At 57.3% G+C, this 19,623-nt stretch overlaps 2 protein-coding genes across 10 annotated transcripts in view; one reads left to right on the top strand and one right to left on the bottom strand.

Annotated features, from left to right (window-relative positions):
• DNMT3A (DNA methyltransferase 3 alpha) overlaps positions 1 to 18,212 on the bottom strand; it is a 102,758-nt gene extending 84,546 nt beyond the window's left edge. For 7 of the 9 annotated variants that reach the window (XM_025261439.3, XM_025261436.3, XM_025261433.3 and 4 more), the window contains exon 1: positions 17,456 to 17,604. The gene's annotated coding sequence lies outside the window, so the exon portion shown is untranslated. Of the gene's footprint in view, positions 1 to 14,858; positions 15,737 to 17,455; positions 17,605 to 18,064 lie in introns of those variants that run through there. The other 2 variants (XM_006055072.4, XM_006055071.4) reach the window with 2 other exon arrangements.
• Positions 15,987 to 18,463, top strand: LOC123464803 (basic proline-rich protein-like). The gene is made up of 5 exons (XM_045162421.1): positions 15,987 to 16,124; positions 16,197 to 16,292; positions 16,357 to 17,221; positions 17,277 to 17,497; positions 17,726 to 18,463. Exons 1-5 carry the CDS (start codon positions 15,987 to 15,989, stop codon positions 18,461 to 18,463), a joined length of 2,058 nt encoding a protein of 685 aa, XP_045018356.1.
• Positions 18,464 to 19,623: the final 1,160 nt, after the last annotated feature.

The following is a 19,623-nucleotide window of genomic DNA, read 5'->3' as shown; positions in this document are numbered from 1 at the left end:
CCCACTTGAGCTTAGGAGGAGGTGCAAACGCGTCCTGTGGGTGACAGAAGACAGGAGAGTATCGTGCGCCCCACACCACCCAATCATCCGCCAGGGTGGTGATAAACTTGGTAGGCTGGGGGCAGCAGAAAGCTAAAGGGAGGCGGCATGGCCTCCCAGACAGAGATGTTTATCTGCCACGTCTTCCCCCTCCCCGCCACAGCCTCTCTTGGTCACAAGACTGGGGCTGGATAAGGGGGCGGGGGAGGCCCCAGTGCCACTTTCTGATTGCTCATTCTCTCTCAACACGAGGGAGAGGATTGTCATCATACCATCATTCTGACTTCCAGAAACGTCATTCCCACCCAAACCACCAGCTGCCCATAGAACACCAAAAGCCACTGGCAACAAGCCAACAATCCTGCCATGCTGTCCCCCACTTCAAAGCCCATCTGCCGGCTCTGGAGTCACGGCAAGATGACTTGTGGCTGTCACACCACCCTCGAGGCTGGGGCACCACCAGCATGAGCGTTTATAATCACACCCAGTGCTGCCATTATGGTGGCCACATGGGCAGAGATGAGTTGAATCAGAGTCCTCTGCTCATATGTTATGGTTACCATGACACAGCCCCAAAAGTGGAGCGGGGGGAAATGGTTTTTACTCAAAATAGACACTGGTAAGGAGCTGAAGTTGTTCTTAGGAGCCAAAATGAGCTGATACAGAGTTCCATACAGGAGCATGCATTTCCGAACACAATGACTCAGGAGGAGTCCTGTCTTAGGGGGTTGGGGATGTGTGTGCAGCGATGGGCCATGTGGGAGTCAATGGGCATCCCACGTCTGGGAGGCAGGCCACAGGGTCCAGGCCAAAAGCTCCCATGAGGCCCTGGTGGGGCCTGCTGTCTGGAAAGCCACAAGCCTGGATCTGATTCTGTCCCCACCCCTCCCCGCCCCAAAGTGACCCACGGTCCACACCTGTGTGATTTTCCGCTTTTCCAGCCTTCTCTATAGAAGAGTTCACAACTGCCAGCTCCAGAGCCTCTTCACTTACTCTCCCTGTGATCCCTGCATCTGGCCCCCACTTCACCCCCATATTTCTGAAAGGGTCCAGGGGCTCTGAGTGTTGGCCCCCCAAGAGGATACTGCAATGATTGCACTGGAACACAAGTCACTGACTTTTGGGGGAGCCCCTTATATTGCTGAATCAACAGACAAAAAGGAGTTATTTCATGGGCTGGAGTGACTAATCCCAGTTACCAAGGAGAAATTGGGTTGCTGGACACAATAGAAGCCAGGAAGATAATCTCTGGAACTAGCCGATTCTCTCAGGTACCTCTTAGAACTTCCATAACCAAAAGTAAGGGTTAATGAAAAACTACAGGAACCAAAAACAAATAAACAATAGAGCAAGGGGGGTGGGCCAAGGAAAACCGAGGACCAAGGATTCAGATTCCTTCAAGAATCAAGGGTTTTGGGTCACTCCACCAGGTAAAAGCTGGCCCTGCTGAGGTCCCAGCAGAATGCAGAGAACTTAAAGATGAGAAATGGGAGAAGGAAGCTGGATAGCAAATGTGGTCTTGTGAACAAATACAAAAATGAGAACTCTGGCAGTTTTGCATATTTTCTATTTACTTGATAGAGACGTGTGTTTGTTTGTACATGGTAACTATTTTTCTTTTTTTTCCAGCCATCTTCTCATTATTTTATAAACAAGTTGCTGGAAGTTAATTTAGTTTATTTAGTTAATTCAGTTGCGAATTACAGTCTAGTCTTTAGATAACAGAATATTCAGGGAGACTGTGATTGAATATGAGGCATTATTCATGCGGACAGTGATTGAGACAATTAGTGCTGGGACTCCCTGTTTGGAAGACAGGGTGAGAACAGTAAGCAGGAGAGCTGCTTTGATAGGTAGAGATACAACTATTCTGTTGTTGCAGGGGAGTCACATGGGTGTAAAAAGGAAGCCACTGGAAGCTGTGCAGCTGAAGCAGCAGACTGTGCCAGCGACTTGATTCACCCTTCATTGCCTGCTCTGTGAAGATGCAGCAAGGCCCTTTAAATAAGTCCCCTCTGCTAGCTGGCCTGACATCAAACCCCATCAGGAGAGGGCACTGCAGAAACACCGAAGGAGGAGGTGCTTTCTCTCCCAGAGCCAGAGTGCTCTCGTGGAGGACTCCTGCACTGTATACAACTTCTCCAGCAGCCAGATCCTATTGCCCCGGGCCTTCCCTAGTGCCCAGTCCTGTCCCATCACAGCTTCTCCGGTGCCCGGCTCCAGCAGCCAAGGCACTTCTCCAGCACTTTGGCTGTAGCAGTGTTTCACAGTCAAGAACAGCCAGCAGCTTCACTCAGTTCTCCTTTGGGGTAGTTTAGCAGCACTGTGCCTCCAGCAAGATAATTCCTCATGAACAACTTTCCTTGGGACCCAAAAGGATGGATTTCCATTGAGTTCTGGGAATGGGGGGTGGGGGTGGGGTTGGGAAGTGGGTGGGGGGGTACAGGCAGCACAAATTTCTAGCGAGTAGTGCCAACATGGCACTACGGTGACTTTTCTGTCATCCGGGGAGCCAGGGCCATGCCCTTTCCATCACGGTCAGGCTCTCAACCCTGGGGGCCTCTACCTTGGGCACTCTGTGGCCACCTTAGGTGTAGTGGCTGTTCTCATAAATGCTACTTCTGTATCCTTTGCAGTTCTCTTTACTTCTTACTGGTCAATCTTTCGATATTCCAATCCTGTTATGGTTAATAAGTCTTTATATTAAAACTTTCCTGTTCAAATCACTATGTGGTTTCTGTCTCCTGAATTGACCCTGACAGATATAGTCACCCACGGCCTCAAAGGGCCTTTTTTCCGTCCTTGGCATCTTTGAGCTCAATTCAGCCTCCTTGCCAGCTAGTCATTCTCGGCTTCAAGCACTCACTCAGCAATCATTTATTGAGTGTCATTGCCAGGCTGGGCCCTGGGTGAACAGGAGACCTCTGCTTCTGCAAGTTCACAAGCAAGGGGACTCTCTGGCTCTCTCTCCCCACTTGGCTCTATGCTCTTGGCCCTCAGGCCCCTCCGCTCTGTCTCCTGAGCTGGCTGGGGTCTTGCTCCCACTACTGCACAGTGGGCACCCCCTCAGGTCACACTCAGCTCCAGCTGTGCTCGAAATTCTCCTCTGCTGAGATCCCTGGCCTTCAGTGAGCGCAGACCTACTGCAAGGACTCCATCTTTATTCTCTGGACACCCCCACCCAGATGACTTGCAGTTACCTAAGATCCTACTCTTCTAGAACCAGAGGCTTCATGTTTCCTCTGGCTCTGCTCTCTGTGTGAAAGTGGCAGCACCTTACCTTCAGCTGTCAAAACCCAAAACCCGCCCCGGGGAGAACGGAGGCCCTGCCTCCTCCTTCCATCCCCGCGCTGCACCAGGCGCCTGACCCTCAGGCGTCTGACCCACAGGCACCTGTTCCCATCCCTGCCCTCCTGGCCCCCAGGAACCACAGGTCTAGACCTTGGCAGTTATCTTAGAACGCCACCTGTGATGTCTCTCCTTCCCACCCCAGCCTCTCAGCAAAGATTCTCCACACATGGCTTCCTCAATCAAAACCTATGATGCCTGATGAAAATGTTCTGAAATTGATTGTGGTGATGGTTGCCCAACTCTGTGAATGTACTAAAAACCATCGAATCGCACACTTTAAACAGGTGAACTATATGATTTGTGAATTATATCCTGACAAAGCTGTTATTTTTAAAAAACTCTCTGATGCCAGTGATTTTCATACTGTAAAATCTAAACTCGGGCTGGTCTACACTGCTGGCTCACCAAGTTTGACCTCAGCCTACGCTCTGGCCTGGCCCCCACCTTGCCTGCGGACTCCATTCCAGGCCCCGGGCTCACATCCGCTGCTCCCACACCCTTGTGTCAACACTCACATCGTTCTCTCCTCCAAGGGGAGTGGTGGGGCGGGCTCCTCCCAGAGAGCCCCCTCAGGCCCCTTTTCCTCCATCCCTCAGCACCCCCACCCACTATCGCCTCTCCTCGACCATTCACCCAGGGGTCTGTAATCAGTTTGTTGTGTGGTCATTTAGCGTCTCACATGCAGACGGATGTGCGTGTTTTCCTAAGCACAAGAGGTCAGAGTCCTGCCCTGCACCTTGCGCTTCCGCCACCTGCCCCTCCCATCCTCCCGGGTCTGGGCGACCCTTGAGGCCAAGAGGACTGTGTGAAATCACTCCTAGGCAGCTGCAACATCCAGCACAGTGCTGTGGGGCCTAGAGTGACCCCCCCGCATCCCCCACTCTAGGGGTCGCTTGGCAGAGCTCTCCAAGGCACTGTGCTGAGAAGGCCCTTGCTCTACCTGCCCTAGGCCAGGGCTTACGCCTGCTGCGGGGTTTATGGGCCCCACAGGCCCCAGATGTCCAGGGCACCTGGGGTCAGGAGGCAACTGGGTCAGTGTGTCTGTGAACCATGGGAAGTAGGGGGAGCTGGCCTCCCTGTACTCAGGCCCTTGGAGGCTGGTCCCCAGCTTGCCTGTGACCACTCTCTCCCCACACCACCCATGTGATGGATGCCTGCCCGCCTGCACTTTGTCACACTCCTCCCAGGCCCAAACCAGGAGGTCCCCCAGAGGGCCTTCAGGGTCTGGGAGCCTCTGCTGGGGCACGGCCCCTTCCCACCCAGGGCAGGCGGAAAGAGAGTCTGCAGCTGTCAGAACCACCCACTGCTCCCTTGTTTCCTTTCTCCTACCCTCTGCCCCAACCCAAACCAAACCAATTGTAGAGGGGTAGGGGTGGGGAGCCAGGGGGAGGACGAAGAGCCCAGGATTCCAGGCGGCACGGCCGCCCCTGATGCAGCTCAGCCCTAAGAGGGCTCAGCCAGAACCCACCTCAAACCTCTGCCACGCAGACGTGGGCCTCACTTTACTAACCTGCAGAGTTGGGTGAATAAGAGTCCCTGCCTCCTAAGTCTGTTTTAAGATATGAGAGAATCTAAATCGAATGTTCAACATGATACCTGGAGCATGGTAGGCACTTAATAAATATTCATGGAGAAGGCAATGGCACCCCACTCCAGTACTCTTGCCTGGAAAATCCCACGGACGGAGGAGCCTGGTGGGCTGCAATCCATGGGGTCGCTAAGAGTCGGACACGACTGAGCGACTTCATTTTCTCTTTTCACTTTCATGCATTGGAGAAGGAAATGGCAACCCACTCCAGTGTTCTTGCCTGGAGAATCCCAGGGACGGGGGAGCCTGGTGGGCTGCCGTCTATGGGCTCACACAGAGTCGGACACGACTGAAGTGACTTAGCATAGCCTAGCATAGCAAGGCCGGCGAAGTGTCCTTAGGAAACCTAGACTCCTACTTCACACCACACCCAAGAATGGCTCCTGCACAGCTGCTGTGGCCTGACCCAGAGTCCTCTCTCCCGTCTAATGCTGCGAGGCTTCCCCTAATCCCCCAGTGCAAAGGCCTTTGCAACCAGAATAAATAACATTTTTACCAGCACCCTTAACTTGCCACTGTCACCTAAGGCGTCACAGGTACACACTGACACACAGACTCACACACAGACACATGCAGAAAGACACGTATGCGCGCTCGTGAGCGCATGCACACAACACACACACACACACACAGGCTCTGGGAACCTGGAGCAGGAGGATTCCCGGCGAGGCCTCCCCACACATGCAGCACACATTTCACCTAAAGTGCGGGCCAAAGAGGCATTTGGAAACCAGCTTGGGAACCTCATAACCATTCATAACATTGTTCTGAGAGAAAATACAAAACACGGCCCTATAAACAAACATTTGCAATAGAATTCCTCCAAGAGCTAGGAATTGCCTGTGCTAGAAAACTAACAGAGCAAGAAGAGGGAAACCACATAAACTTAGTTTGCCTCTGCAAAATTAATACCAATTACGAAAACATTTATGTGAACTGCTTACCATTTACACCTAATTACCAGGCAGCACAATTATACATACCATTAAGGGTATGCTAGATTAATTATGCTGTACGTTTCATGCGATGACACCACCACACCCTCGGTCCACACAAGCCCCACTCCCCCTGTGACAGGGGAGCAAGAGCAGATCTGTACTAACCAGAGAAACACTGGTTTCCACCCTCGAATTGACAGTGGTCCCCACCCACCCCATCCCCAGCCAGAGACAGCCTGATTGGCCTTCTTGCCAACATTACCACCACAGGAGCCCCCGATGAGAACTCACCTGCCCCCACCCCCGCCAGAGCGTCCTCTGCAAGGCACAGATGCTTCAGAACTCTCCCCGTGGGCGTGGCTGCCTGTTGCAGGCCACCACGTGTGCCCAATGGCCACCACGTGTGCCTGCTTCCTGGGAAGCTGGCCTCACTGTCCAGGCCAAGGTCACCCAGAACTCATCTCCCAGAGAGATGGACCAAGGCCCTGCAGCCCTTTTCCAGGCACAGGAAGCCAGGTCCTGGGCAAGGTCCCACGCTACGGTCCACCCAGGACCCAAGCGGGTGAGAGCCTCTCCCACCCTCGCCTTCTATTCTCCACACAGCCAGGAGCCACTCTGCACAGACCTCCACCTCCCCTCCACTAATTCCCACTGAGCTCGAGAGACGCTCTTCAGATATACTGGGATGACCCAGGTTTGCAGAACAAGGGAGTCAATGGAACATGATTAAGTGGAACTTCCCAGGAACCTGGAACTCAAAACCCACTGGGGGTTGGGCCTCTTGGGAGGTGAACAGCAAGAGGAGGCTCAGCCTGTGAGACAGGAGACGAGGGGTTGTGCCTCCTGAGCGCCAGACAGGGGCCAGGCACAGCTGAACTGCAATCCTTATGCACCTGCGAGGCCAACTGTAGGAGCATTCTTTTAAAAGATACATGAAACAAAGCATGCAAGTTGAGTGCAAGAAGCAGGGCTTTTGAAACAAACAACACAAGCCTGGAAGGTGGTTTCCACTTTGCAGACGGCAAAACTGAGGCTAAGGGAAGTTAAGTCATCTGCCTGAGGGGGACGTGGCTAGGAGGTGGCAAGGCTGAGGTGAAACCACTGCCCGTCCAGCGCCAAGCCTGGTGGCCCTGGCGCAACGCCATGCCGCCTCTCGCCTCTGCCTAGGTTCAGGGATGCTGACCTGGCTCATGCCGTTTTCTAGACACTCTTTAGAAACAGCTTCTTCCTAGGATACACAAAAGACTCGTATTTCTATTTTAGAGAAACAGTTTTTGTTTCTTTTCTGTTTGCTTACCGACACTGCAAACAAACACTACAAGCACTGCAGAGACACCATCCTCTTCGCTCCTACCTTGGCAGACCTGCCTCTGAATGGAGGGTGGATGTCAACTTTGCAACTCCAGGGGGTGATGACAACTCCCTCCAGGTCGTGCAGTGGGAATTGAAGAACAGAGTCTAGGCCTTGCGGCTCATCGTTTGGGGGAGCTCCTGAGAAGCAAAAGCCCCTGATCAAGGGCCCCAGCGTCAGGATCCCCAGTGCATGTGGTACAAACTCCTGGTTAAGTCACTTCCATCCTTAAAAATCTAGAAGGATGGCTACCAGTTATGGAGAAAAAAGCACCTGCCTTTCTAATCCATCCGCTGGACACTGCACCTCCCTGGGCCCCCCCACATCCAGGCCTCTCTCACCTTCCTGGCTCAGCCCAGGCTCCAGCAGCGTAAAAATCCTAAGCACCGCCCTCAAGTCCCAACTCCAGCCCCGCCTCCCATGGGAAGCACTCCTAGATCTCTCCTAGACTCCCTCCACCTGCACCCTCTCAATGGATGGCACCCCCGCCCCGCCCACCAGGCTGGCTGAGCCAGCTCCCTCACCCTCTCCATCATCCAGCCACTCCCACCTAAATGCCTCACAGAACAGCCCTCCTCTTCCTCTGCGCCTGCGCTGCTGCTCCCCTGGACTCCTGCACCAGCCTTCTGCCTGGGCAATCTGTCCCCAGCCTCAGCTGCCCAATTTCTCCTCCCTGATGCCCCTGGACCATCTTTCTGATACACAAACACGGGCATGGTACTCCAAGCCCAATGCTTATTGATGGGTAACATCCCAGCCTTCTGTCCAGCTCTGCTCAGCCCTCCCAGCCTCACATCCCATGGTTCCCATCACCCTTCACTCTTGCCGCACCAGGGGAGAAAATGCCCTGAACCACTCAGCTAACTGCTGCCCACTCTTCAAGACTGAGCTCCAGCCTCACCTCCTTAAGAAACCTTTCTCGGATCTTCCCTCCCCATTTGCCTGAGATGTCCCTTCTCTGAGCTCATGGAATGCCCTGGGCACATGCCGCAGAGCTCTCTCCACCCACCTATGACGTAATGGTCACCTTGCCAGACTCTCGCCTCCACTGCAGACACCCTGAGGACCGGCTTAGTCCTCTTAATATTTTTGTAGCCAGTGCCTGACACATAGTAGGTCTTTAGTAAATTAATAAATAAACGTTATTTGTGGATCTGAAACAAGGAGCCTCTGGAGAGAAAACTTAAGAGCTGCCAGGCCTGTCGAGTCGGGGCCCCAGTCTCTCACCAGGCCATCTCAGAGTCCAGGCTACACAGAGGGTGTTGACCAAAGAAAACGCAGAGGCGACTGCCCTGCCCCACTGGGCTTCCCAGCTGAGCTGCCAGTACCAGGCAGGCCCTCAGGCCACCACTAGTTGGGCTGGGAACCACAGGCCTGGGGAGGATGGCAACAAGCACCACATTGTTGCTGGTAATAAAACCATTAGGAAGCAGTGCTGTGCGCCAGCTGCCAGGCCCGGCTGAGGTCTAGACCCTCCCATGCCTGTGGGCCAGGGGGTAGAGCTGGCCCTGCCAGCGGGCCCAGCAACCAGAGCAGAGGCCAGTCCCTGCTCTGGACCCAAAGAGAGCAGAGGGCAGGAAGGGAGAGGGCCCAGGGCTTGAGGAACCTACTTGGTTCCTGGGTGGGCCTGGAGTCTCAAGAAACTGACCAAAGTACATCAAAATTAAAGACCCAGAGATGAGATGCCCAGGGCTGGAGATCAACCAGCTAAATCTGGGCTTTACAGAGGAGGAAACAGAGGCCCTGCAACCCCTCAGGGGTGATGAAGATGACAGACAACACATGTGGGGTCTTGGAAGACAAGGGGGCCTTCGAAGGGGTCATCTCGCCCAGTCCCCAGATGTACCCCTGTCATGACCCAACTAACAGAAAAGGAATGCACACCACCTGAGTACCTACTATGCGCCAGGTGCAGTGTTGATGTCATCATCAATATTTCATTAGATTCAAGCAATACCAGTAAGAGGCAGATGCTCCTCTTATCCCTGATTCACAGATGAAGCTCCCAGCTCAGAGACCTCTAGGTCTCTCAGTTACCATAGGAGTAGCAGGGTGAGATGCAGATCAAGGTCTGCCCACCCTCTGGTCACTTCTGTGCCCTGCACATCTGTCTCCTGGCAACCTGGGACAAGGGGCGGTCCGCAGAGGGACCAGTTTGCTTCCATGCTGATGCTAATGGTCCTTTTATTTATCTTCCAGCCTCACTTCAGAGATGGGGTGGGGTGGGACCGGAGAAGTCCACATACCCTTTCTCCAGTCTCAGGGGGCAAAGCAAGCTCCAAGTTGGCACCCATGGTCCGGGGCTGGGCAATCCGATTGTGGAAGGGGTAGGTGGGCGCTGTTGCCAAGCAACCAGCAGAGGAATTTGTATCCGCCCCTCCTCACCTCTCCACTCTGTCACCTGGGTCACTGCCACCTGCTCCTGGGCCTCCAGATCAGAGTCGGGCACAGCTTGAGCCCACATGCCAGACGAGTTCCCCAGGCCTCCCCTCTGCCCCTGGCAGGGCCTCCTGAAGCGCCATCTTGTCCTCCCTGCATGTGGCTCCCCAGGCTATGCCAGGGCTGGGTCACCTGAGGTCCACACTGGGACCATTTGGGTCACAAGAGCAACCAGACTGAAGATCCTCGATGATTAGCTTGTCATCCTGGTCAGATCTGAGAGCTTCCCGTCCCTACCCTCTAACACGAACTTGGTCTGCAGCCCCGACGTGAACTGGGGTGCTGCCAGCTGCCTGTTTTCCTGCTCTCACCCAACCCCAGCCAGTCCAGGCCTTCGCTTGGAGACCTCAGGGTCTGCAATAAATCTCCCTGCAACCTTTCCAGAAAATACAAGTACCTGAGTAGCTCCACCCTTTGCTGTCACTCTCCAAGCCAGTTTCACATCCATTATAAAAGGGCCCACCCTTCAGGCCTAAAGGTGACTCAAATTTTTTTCAACTTCTTATCCAGAAGCTTCAGAAGTGTGGTTTTATTTTTGCTGTGGTCATTAAGAAAGGAATGCATGTGCCTTTACGTTGTCACAAAGGTTACAAAAGTGTATAAAGTGTATAACCAAAATGCTGACATGCTTGCTGGGTGATCCTTCTAGAATGACTTTTTTCTAAGCATGCGCTAGCCTATACATGTGCATACTGGTATACATTTTAAAGGAACTTGACAAAAATGAGATCAGACTCTGCACACTGCTTGTAGGGGTGACCTCACACCATATCATGGAGATCCAACATGTCAGAATAGACACACTGAGTATCCCATTTCAAAGGCTTTGGGAGAATCTGACTCGATTCCCTTTTATCCATTAACTTAGGTACCCTTTCAGAGTCTACAAAATAAATCACACAGGACCATGCTTTCAAGAAGCCCTTTGCCAACAGGTTCTGCTTTGCTGGAGGATCTCAGTTGCCTGGCATGGGTCCAAGCACCCTTGCCTGCCCCTCCCTGGGTCCTCTGGGGAAACTCTGAGGGAAGGCAAGCTCCCAGCCTCCCAGCTCAGGTGTTCCTGGGCATTCACCATGACAGAGCCCACATCCAACTCACAGCCCAGTCAACTACAGATCTGACCCCGTTAACGTCCTTCTGAGCATCGTTTAACCTTCTGAAGTAAGAAGCACCAGGCACACCAGGATCAAGCTGATCTATTAGGTCTAGAACACCTTCTGCACTGACCCCAGGAGCCATCCACCTAGCAGCACAGCAGGAAGAGCACCCGATTAGCTGCCAGGACACCCAAGTTCCAGCCGTCCCGTTACGAGCTGTGAGAGATGGTCCTCCATCCCCTCTGTGCACCCAGAAGGAGCATCCAACAACTGGCCCAGAATTAAAGATGACCTTGACATTTGAAACAGAAACAGAGAGGGAAGATCAATAAGGATGACAGTGAGCAGGGCCATGACCTCAGGAAAGAGAAAATAGGAACCTGCTTATAGATGTAAATAAGGCTGGGAAATCCTGGAGGTCAGGGGGGACCAGAGCAGGATGGGAATGGGCAATGCGGAGCTGCATTTGAAAAAAAAAATTTGCATTCCCTGCTGGGATTTGGCTAGGAAAGCCCCGGGCGCCCACACCTCCTCCCCCTGTCTCTGTCCTCCAGACAAGCAGGGCTGTGATGTGATCAGCAAGGGAGATGTGGCCTGGCGGGCCCTGGCTGTCCTTGCTGGGGTTGCCAGTCACACCTGGGGGCATCTCTCCTCCAGGTGGGGGCTCAGTTCTGCTGCATGTGGAGGAGGGAGGTGAGATGGCATGGCAGTCAGGGTCTGCGGCCCCCCCTTCCCCTTCCCTGTGCTCTCGGCCCCTGACAAGAATGATGTGGGTGCTGCAATGCCTCAGCCTGGGGCAGGGGATGCCTCTGGGAGGCCAGGTCAGGGACCCTCCTGCCGCCCATTCACATCACGCTCCCATCACTGACAGAGACACAGCCCCGCTGGTGTTCCCCTTAATTGCCACGACACCCCGGGGTTGCTGTAATTTAAACCCTGCTCTGTTTCCCTGAGTCTGAGCTCTTAAGCTTCAGTCTACAGAACATAAAGGAATCATCAAGATCCTACACCAAACGAGCTCAGCTGGCCCCTTCCCCTCCCTCCCTTTCTTCTTCCTCCCTCTCTTCTCCCCCACTACCCTCCAGAGCCACCACAAGCAGGGAAGTTCGAAGTGAGTCCCCACGGGCCACATCGGAGCTACAGGGCACAGAGGCCCACTGCCCTCAAATCAGCATGGGGCCTCAGGCTGGCTTCCAGCACACGGAGGCCCCACTCACTGCCCCAGAGTCTCCGCCACACTCCAGCCACCTTATCCCATGCAGCCTGGCTTCCTCTCCTTGGTCAGGAAGCCCCATCTCTGTGCTCTCAGGCTCATCACAGGTGCCACCTCCTCCAAGAAGTCTTCCCTGATCTCTCCAGTTGGTTGTCACCTCACTGTCCTTCGAGCATTTTGTGTCTCCCTCTCCCTCGACCTTGGTCTGTGGCCATTAATTACCTGGGCACACCCTAAACTCACCATGTACCCTCTCAAAGCCCAGCACAGGGTCTGGTCCACAGGATATGCTCAGCGAGTCTCTGGTACATGGAAGTAAACAGGCCGCACTTGGTATAGAATCCGAATAAAGAGCTGAAACTGGCGTGAGGGATTGTAGGTGGACACAAAGACAACCTGTTGACTGTGATCTGCTAAACTCTGGAAGGATTGCCAAATGGCGCTGAGGAGCCTCCCTCCTCTGAAGACATTTCAATCAGAATCAGCGCTTTCCTCATCTGTCCAAGATTTTGCACACAGAGGGGGGAAAGCGGTCAAAACTTCCAGAGCACTTCCTGCAGCACCAAGCCACTCGAACTACCTGATGATGACGATCCTCATGCTGAGCGCCTGCACTCTGCCAAGGGCGATGGGCATTAACTCGTTTTATCCTTCCAACAACCTGTGCATAGAGCCTGGTCTCGTTTCCACGTCATAGGTGAGGAAACAGAGGGTTGAAGAAATTGCGCTTGTCCCAGATCCCACAGCTGGAAGCTGAATGCAGCTCCCTCCGACTCCAGGGCCCTCACTTGGGCTGCCTCAGACAGGCTCATGTCAAAGCAAGTCTCTGTCCCCACGCAGCTGCACACCGCGTACACAGAAATATGCAGAAACACACGTGCACCACACCCTGTCTTGCCCACACACTTAGCCAAGGGACACACATGCAAATCTCTGACACTGCATGGATCTCAGATCTAGTAGGTTGTTTGTTTGTTTGTTTGTTTTTTAAGGAAAAAGAGTCAAAGAGAGAAATGCCTGAAAATGAGCCTTTAAGATTTGAGTGGAAAGGAATCTGGCACCTTTGGTTTACTATTAAAGCCCTGCTCAGCAGCAGCAAAGTACACAGGCCCACAGAGATGCCCGGCTTCCAAGCACGCTGCTGCTGCTAAGTCACTTCAGTCGTGTCCGACTCTGTGCGGCCCCATAGATGGTAGCCCACCAGGCTTCCCCGTCCCCCAAGCACACTACTCTCCACTAAACACCAAAAGGGAAATGGAAACAATTTCTACAGGCCATTCCTTGGTCCTGACTGTTGCCTGTTTCCAAGCGGAAGGCCAGAGACACTTAACTATCAGTGGGGCATGGGACCGGGCAAGGGGACCCAGGCACCAAGACAGGGACCCCAGGATCAAGAGAGCAGAAGGTGGCAGGAAGTGCTGAGGGAGGGGAGCATGTGATGGGCAGGCAGTTGGCCCTTCTGGCCTCAGGCTCTGGGTAGTACTACCAACCCTGGAAGTAACCGGGCCTGGCTCCACACCCAAACAGCCCCCAACCCAGCCCAAGTGCTCCCAGAGCTTCAAGTTGTCTTTCAACCCTAAATTCTAGGGCTTGGATTCTAATGGTAACATTTCAGGCAGAGGATGGGGAGAGGGTGGTCTATTTTTAACTCACCCATTAGAGAGCTGGCAACACTGCTCTCAGAGTCCCCTTTCTATCTGGCTCCCAAAAAAACAGGAGCCTTGATGGAGTCCTGGCTCATGCTGAAAAAGAATCTGTTTTTCAGGGGGGCTTGAGCCTAAGGAGCCTAAGTAGGCAGTGACTGTTTGGGGAAGGCGGAGCAGAAGCAAGATGAAGACAGCCCGGCCATCAACCGTGCAGCTAGGGAGAGGCTGAGGACGTAAACACAGATGTGCAGCAAGTTTCCTCACTATCCAGGAGACACCTTGGAAGCCCCACAAAATGACCAAGGGGACCCAGAGGTGGCCAGGGCAAGAGTCCTGTCCCGTGGAGACCATGAACCAAGAGGCGACACTGACACGGAGTGTAGGAGACCAGGAGACCTGGAGCAGGAGGCAGTCTAAGTTCCCCGGAGGGCAACTGTGGCCCTGCTTCTTCCCAGCCAGGTCATCCCGGGCCAGGATTTTATAGCTTCTCCTGTCTTCCTTGCAGGCTTTTTCAGAGGACCACTGGCATGAAACTAGGAGCATCTCTTGTTCTAATGAGGTGACTCTGGGTGGGCTCTGGGATGGGGACTGGTCCCCAGAGAAACCAAGAAAGGATGAGAAGGTTTGGAGTTTCAGCCTGAAGATCTACAATGAACTCAGACGCTCACTGCAAACTGGACTCGGAGGAAATCTCAGAAATTGTGCACACACACACAAATGCCCATGTAAACCTACAAAAGGACACACACATGTGAGGGCTTAACCAGAGGCTAAACTTTTACATCCTTTGTGGAGTCAGATGTGACGGACCTGTTTCCTGAAGGTCCCCCACCCTTCACATCACCAGCTCCCTTCAAAGGCCCACCCCTCAGGAGGCCCCGCTCTCACTCAGACCTCCTCTCCTGAGAAGTCCTTCCTGATTATCCCTGTGTGGTAGAAATAAGACCACCCCACCTCCCTTCCTGGGTCTGAAACTACACCACTGGAATCAGAGCCATAGAATTTAAAAGCTGGAATGGGCCTTCAAGCTGCAGTCCAACCCCCACCCTACAGAAGAATCTTGTCCACAGACACCCTGACACATGGCCGTGGTTGTCCTCTCCTCTGCTTCTCCAGTGCTTAGGGGGTGGGGGGGAGGAGGGGAGGAGCCCTTGCCCAGTGAAACTGACACTCCTTGAATTCGAGAAGGAATTCACCTTTTTGAAGGCTGGTTTCCTATTGCGGGTCCATGAGCCTGGGAAGGAGGACAAGGAGAGCCTCGGTCCATCCGGGCCAGGAACTGTGCATTTGATGAGGAGCTGAAGACAGGCCCAAGGACCTGGACAAGAGGCTGGAGAGGAAGCCAGGGCCCAGAGGAGTGGGGCCCGGGGAAGGGAGGCGGGCAGGTGCCAGACCCGCTGCACAGGTTTGCCTGGGCCCCTGCCTGCGTGCGGCACATGTGAACACATGCACACACATGCACACAAGACTCACACTTTTCACAGAGTTGCCTGTCAAACAGCCCAACCAGGGCCTCAGTGGGACCTGGAGGCAGAGGGGGACCACTTTGTCCCAGAAACCTAACAAGAACTCCCAACAACCCAAACCTCCTAACCCAGGCAGCTCAGGAAACCAACCAGGAGACCGGCCCCTGCCAGCACAGGGGACGGCCCAAGAGGGTCCGCCTGACAGCTGGGCTCCTCAAATCCCACAGGCCAGTCCTAGCACTCCAAGCATCGCCCAAGGAGAAAAGCTCCCTCGGCTGCAGCTGTCACATCTGCCGGGAGGGAGCAGGCACAGCGTAGCAGCACCTGATCCCAGGATCCCTTCACAGCCGGCCAGCCCAGGAGGCCTGGTTCAGCCGCTGGCAGCCCTGGCTGAAACATGAAGACGGAACAGTCCCCCAGGGATGCTGATGGCAGTCTCTGGGCACGGCAGCGAGGGGCAAGCTGGGTCACAGGGCGGCGGGCTCCTCTCCCGCAGCCTCCTGTCCCTGCTGGTTTGGGAGGGGGCGAGTTGTGTAGCTTCGGGGCTCAGGGCCCTTCCTCCCTGCCTGACGCAGGCCAGAGCTGCCCAGCTGGGTGCAGGACGCCATCTTGGGTCAAGGTGCAGCCACAGGGGGCTCCCCTTCGCGAGCGGGGGGGGGGGGGGGGGGGGGAGCCCCTGAGAACCAGCGAGCCCCTCACTCCCCACCCAAGGTGCCAACACCTACTCAACTGGCTTTGCAGTAGAGACAAGGAAGGACGGAAGGGATGGAGAGAAAAGGGGGAAATAACAGGGGCTGGGGGGTGGGGGGAGAGGGAAGGGAGTGGGTGCCCCAAGAAGGGAGGCTCCAGGAAAGCGAAATGCAGTTTGGCAGCCCGAGGGCCGCGGGCCCCAGCGATGGGGGGCTGGGGGAGGCCGGGGGCGGGCCCTGGACTCCGGCCAGCCCCTTCGGAGCCGAGGGGAGGGAAGGCAGGGCGGCCTGGGGGAGGGGAGCTGGGGTGAGGGCGGGACACGGCCCGAAGCCGCCTGCGGCTCCGAGGCTTGGGGTCTCCCGGGGCACTGGGACGTAGGGGCCGAAGACCCCGAGCCGCAGCTTTGGCGAGGCCTCGTCCTTCACCGTGCAGATGCGAAGCTTTCAAGGACACGTCTGCACCGGCCCAGCGGGGGTGCGTGTGCGTGAGTGTGTCCGCGTGCGTGTGAGTGTGTGCAGGCGGGTGGGTGCTGCTGTAGGGGGCGACCCTGGGCGCCCCCGCCCGCAACGCCCCGGGCCCCGGCCCCGAGGCTACCACCCCCCTGCGTTTTCCGGTCCCCGCGGCCCGGGTCCGGGATCTTCGCCCGCCCCCGCCCCGCCCCCACACTGCGGCGCCGCCACCGCCACCGCCACCGCCACCGCCGCCGCCGCCCCGGCTCCCACGGCCCGCGGCGGGGGCAGGGAGGAGCCAGGCACGACGTCCGCCCCCCCCCCCCCCCCCGCCCCGCGCGCGCGCCGCTCGACTCTCAGCGGAGAGGTGTGCCCCCCAACTGGCACTCTCCCCACCCCCGCCGCCCCTCCCAGATCCGCTGGCACCCCGCACCCCCAGCCACAGGTGGCCGGAGGAAGATCGCTGCGCAGCGCTCCCCGGCCCGGCCCCCCGATCACCCCTCGGCCCGCCCCCCGGGGGCCTCCCGGGTCCCCCCGCCCCGCCGGGCCGAGGAGGGCCGGGAGCCGGGGGGGAGGGGCGGGGGGCCGGGTCGTGCCAGGCTGCCATTTTCTGCCGCCGCCGCGGAGCCTGCGCGGGGCCCGGCCCCCGCCCCCCTCCCCCGCTCCCTGCGGGCCGCGGCGGGAGCCGATTATTCCGGGTCGGGGTCCGCGCCCTCCAGCGCCCCGGCCGCAGGCCCCAGGCTGGGCCCCGGGGCGGGGGCAGGCACGGCCCGGAAGGCGGGGGCGGCCAGGCCGGGGCCCCTGCGGCAGCGCCTAGCCGGGCACCGAGGCTGAGGCCGGCGGCGGAGGGGGGCCCCCGGCGGCATTGTATAGACTTGAACTTGAGCCCGGAGCCGGGCGGGGGCGCGGAGGGGGCTCCGAGCCGGGAGCGGGCGGGACGGGAGGGGGCGCCTGGCGAGCCCGCGGGGACATAAACAAACCCTCCAATCCCCCGCGCCGCCCTGGCCAGCCCGGCCCGCCGTCGCCGCCCGCAGCCCTGGCCCCGCGAGCGCCCGGCGCCGAGTTGCGGGGGTCCGGGAGCGTGCCCCGAGCCGGGCACTGCCCGCCACCGTGCCCCCCGCCCGGCTACCCTCCTCCCCGCCCGCCTCCGGGCCGGCCTCCCGGGCCGCCAGCAGCGGCGCTCATTACCGTGTGGCCGGTGGGGTCGGGCCGGCCCGGCTGCGCGCCCTAGTGCCGCGGCGCCGCGTCCCGGCTCGTCCTCTGCTCTCGCCGCCGCCGCCGCCGCCGCCCGCGCGCCCTCCCTCCCTCCCTCCCGGCCCGCCTGCCTGCCTCGCTCGCTCGCTCCCTCCCTCCGCTCGCTGTCGCGCTCCCTCTCTCCGCCTCCTCCGCCGGGTCCCCCCCTCCCACCCCTTCTCTCCGCCTTCCTCCTTCCCTCCCTCCGGCCGCCCGCGGGCCCAGGCCTCCGCCCGCTGCTCGCCCCCCGCGGCCGCGCTGGCCCCGGCCCCGGCGCTGCGGAGCCGGCCCGCGAGGCAGCGCCGGCTTGGGGGCCCCGGGGCGCCGCGGCGGGAGCGGCCTGGGCGCGCGGCCGGTCCTAGCGCCCTCGGCCCGACTTCCCGGCCCCTACGTCCCCGCTGGGGGTCCCCGCACGCTGCGGTTCGGAGAGCCGGACCCCGCAGCGCCCCGACCCTGCGCAGGGCCCGGGCACCCCACCTCGGCCGCTCTCCCGGGCCACTCCGCCGGGGGCCTGCGGTAGCCCTCACCACCACCACCCCGACTCTGCGCGGGGCGCCCCGCTACCTGGCGCTGCCTCTGCGCTGGGTCCCCGCATCCAGCACTGGCCGCAGGGACAGCGGCCCCTCCTCTCCCGCGGCCGGTGTCAAGTGCCTCCCCCCGGCAGCCCACGGAGCCCCCGGCGGCCTTCGCCCTGCAGTTCTCCCGACCTCCACCAGAGCCCACTGCACTCTGCCTGCCTCAGCACTGGGGCTGGGGACAGCAGCGCCGGCCCATCCGCGTCGCAACCCCCACGCCACCCGCCACCCCCGCCAGGTGCCGCCGCCGAGTGGAGGCCAGTCCATTCAACAGGGCCAAGGTCGGGGCGCCGGGCCTATCCAGGCCGTCGTGGAGGCTCGAGCACCTCTATTGGATGAGCCTCCCTTGAAGGAAGTGAGCTCCCCGTACCTTGAGGTGTCCAAGTAGAGTTGAGTGCCCTCAGTTGGTCAGTGGAAGACTGAAAGATTCCTTGGCTGGGAGGTGGAACTAAATGACATTGAAGATCCCTTCCAGCTCTAAGATTCCGTGCACACACCTACACTCCACCCTCGTGCTTACTCACCCCGTTGCCAGGAGGGTTGGTCTCATTTCCCATAGAGTTCCCAGGGCTCCAGGTTTCTGACTTGGGGCATCTCTGTCTACTTACATCAGCACCACGACTCTCACTCTCCCAACCCTTACTCTCCCAACTGTCACCAGTAGGCTTGGCCCCCTCACTCGCCTCCCCTCTTCTGCCTGTACCCTCACCAGTCATCTCCCACAGTGTACTCCTATTCCACCCAGCGCTTCATCTTTATTACAGCGCTCTGAGCTCCCTGGCCCAGGACGTAGTGTGCCCCCTTCTCCAGGCATCCATCACCCTCTCTGCTGAAACCAGTCCTTCTTTTCCCTCTGCCCCGACTAACTTCAGCCCTTCAAGGGTCACAGCAACAGTTACCTAACTCTTTGGGACATAGAGCTGAGCTTTCATCCAAGAGATTCCCTTCCAGAAGTCCTCTAATGCTTCCAGGTCCTTCAGTCTGCCAACTCCCCTCGCCTCAAGGTCAGAGACCACTCCCTACACAGTTTTCAGTGTCACCCTCATTCAAGGGGTCACCCCACGCCACTGGTGAGAGGTCCTGCTATCTGTGGGCTCTACCTGGACAGTTCCAGAGACTTAAGATGTTCCTTCCATCTTAAGTGGTCTCTGAAGACAGAGACCACCTCTGTCACCTCTTGGTGACAAAGCTTGGCACAAGCTTTGGCTGAATGAATATGCGCATTGCAGACTCCTTGCCACTTTGCTTTCAGCATCAAGGTGGACATCCATAGACATGCTAAAGCTTGGCTAAAGGGAAGACCATGTTTAGAAAGATAGTTGCCATACCTTCTAGTTCCTTAAAGTGTGAAAGTGTTAGTTGTTCACTCGTGTCTGACTCTTTGCAACCCCATGGACTGTAGCCCATGAGGCTCCTCTGTCCGTGGAATTCTCCAGGCAAGAAAACGAGTTCGTAATCATTCCCTTCTCCAGGGGATCTCCACGACCCAGGGAACGAACCTGGGTCTCCTGCACTGCAGGCGAATTCTTTACCATCTGAGCCACCAGG

The sequence above is a fragment of the Bubalus bubalis genome, chromosome 12 (genome assembly GCF_019923935.1).
Source record: "Bubalus bubalis isolate 160015118507 breed Murrah chromosome 12, NDDB_SH_1, whole genome shotgun sequence".
NCBI lineage: Eukaryota > Metazoa > Chordata > Mammalia > Artiodactyla > Bovidae > Bubalus > Bubalus bubalis.
Note: the sequence above shows the minus strand (reverse complement) of the source record. Positions and strands in the feature narration are given on the sequence as shown.

Bases quoted from the DNA above. Each gene is read 5' to 3' on its own strand.
- LOC123464803 (XM_045162421.1), top strand. From the start codon at position 15,987: ATGCAGTTTGGCAGCCCGAGGGCCGCGGGCCCCAGCGATGGGGGGCTG. The intron at 16,125-16,196 runs GTGAGGGCGGGA...ACTGGGACGTAG, and splicing joins CCTGGGGGAGGGGAGCTGGG to GGGCCGAAGACCCCGAGCCG. The intron at 16,293-16,356 runs GTGCGTGTGCGT...GTGCTGCTGTAG, and splicing joins TCTGCACCGGCCCAGCGGGG to GGGGCGACCCTGGGCGCCCC.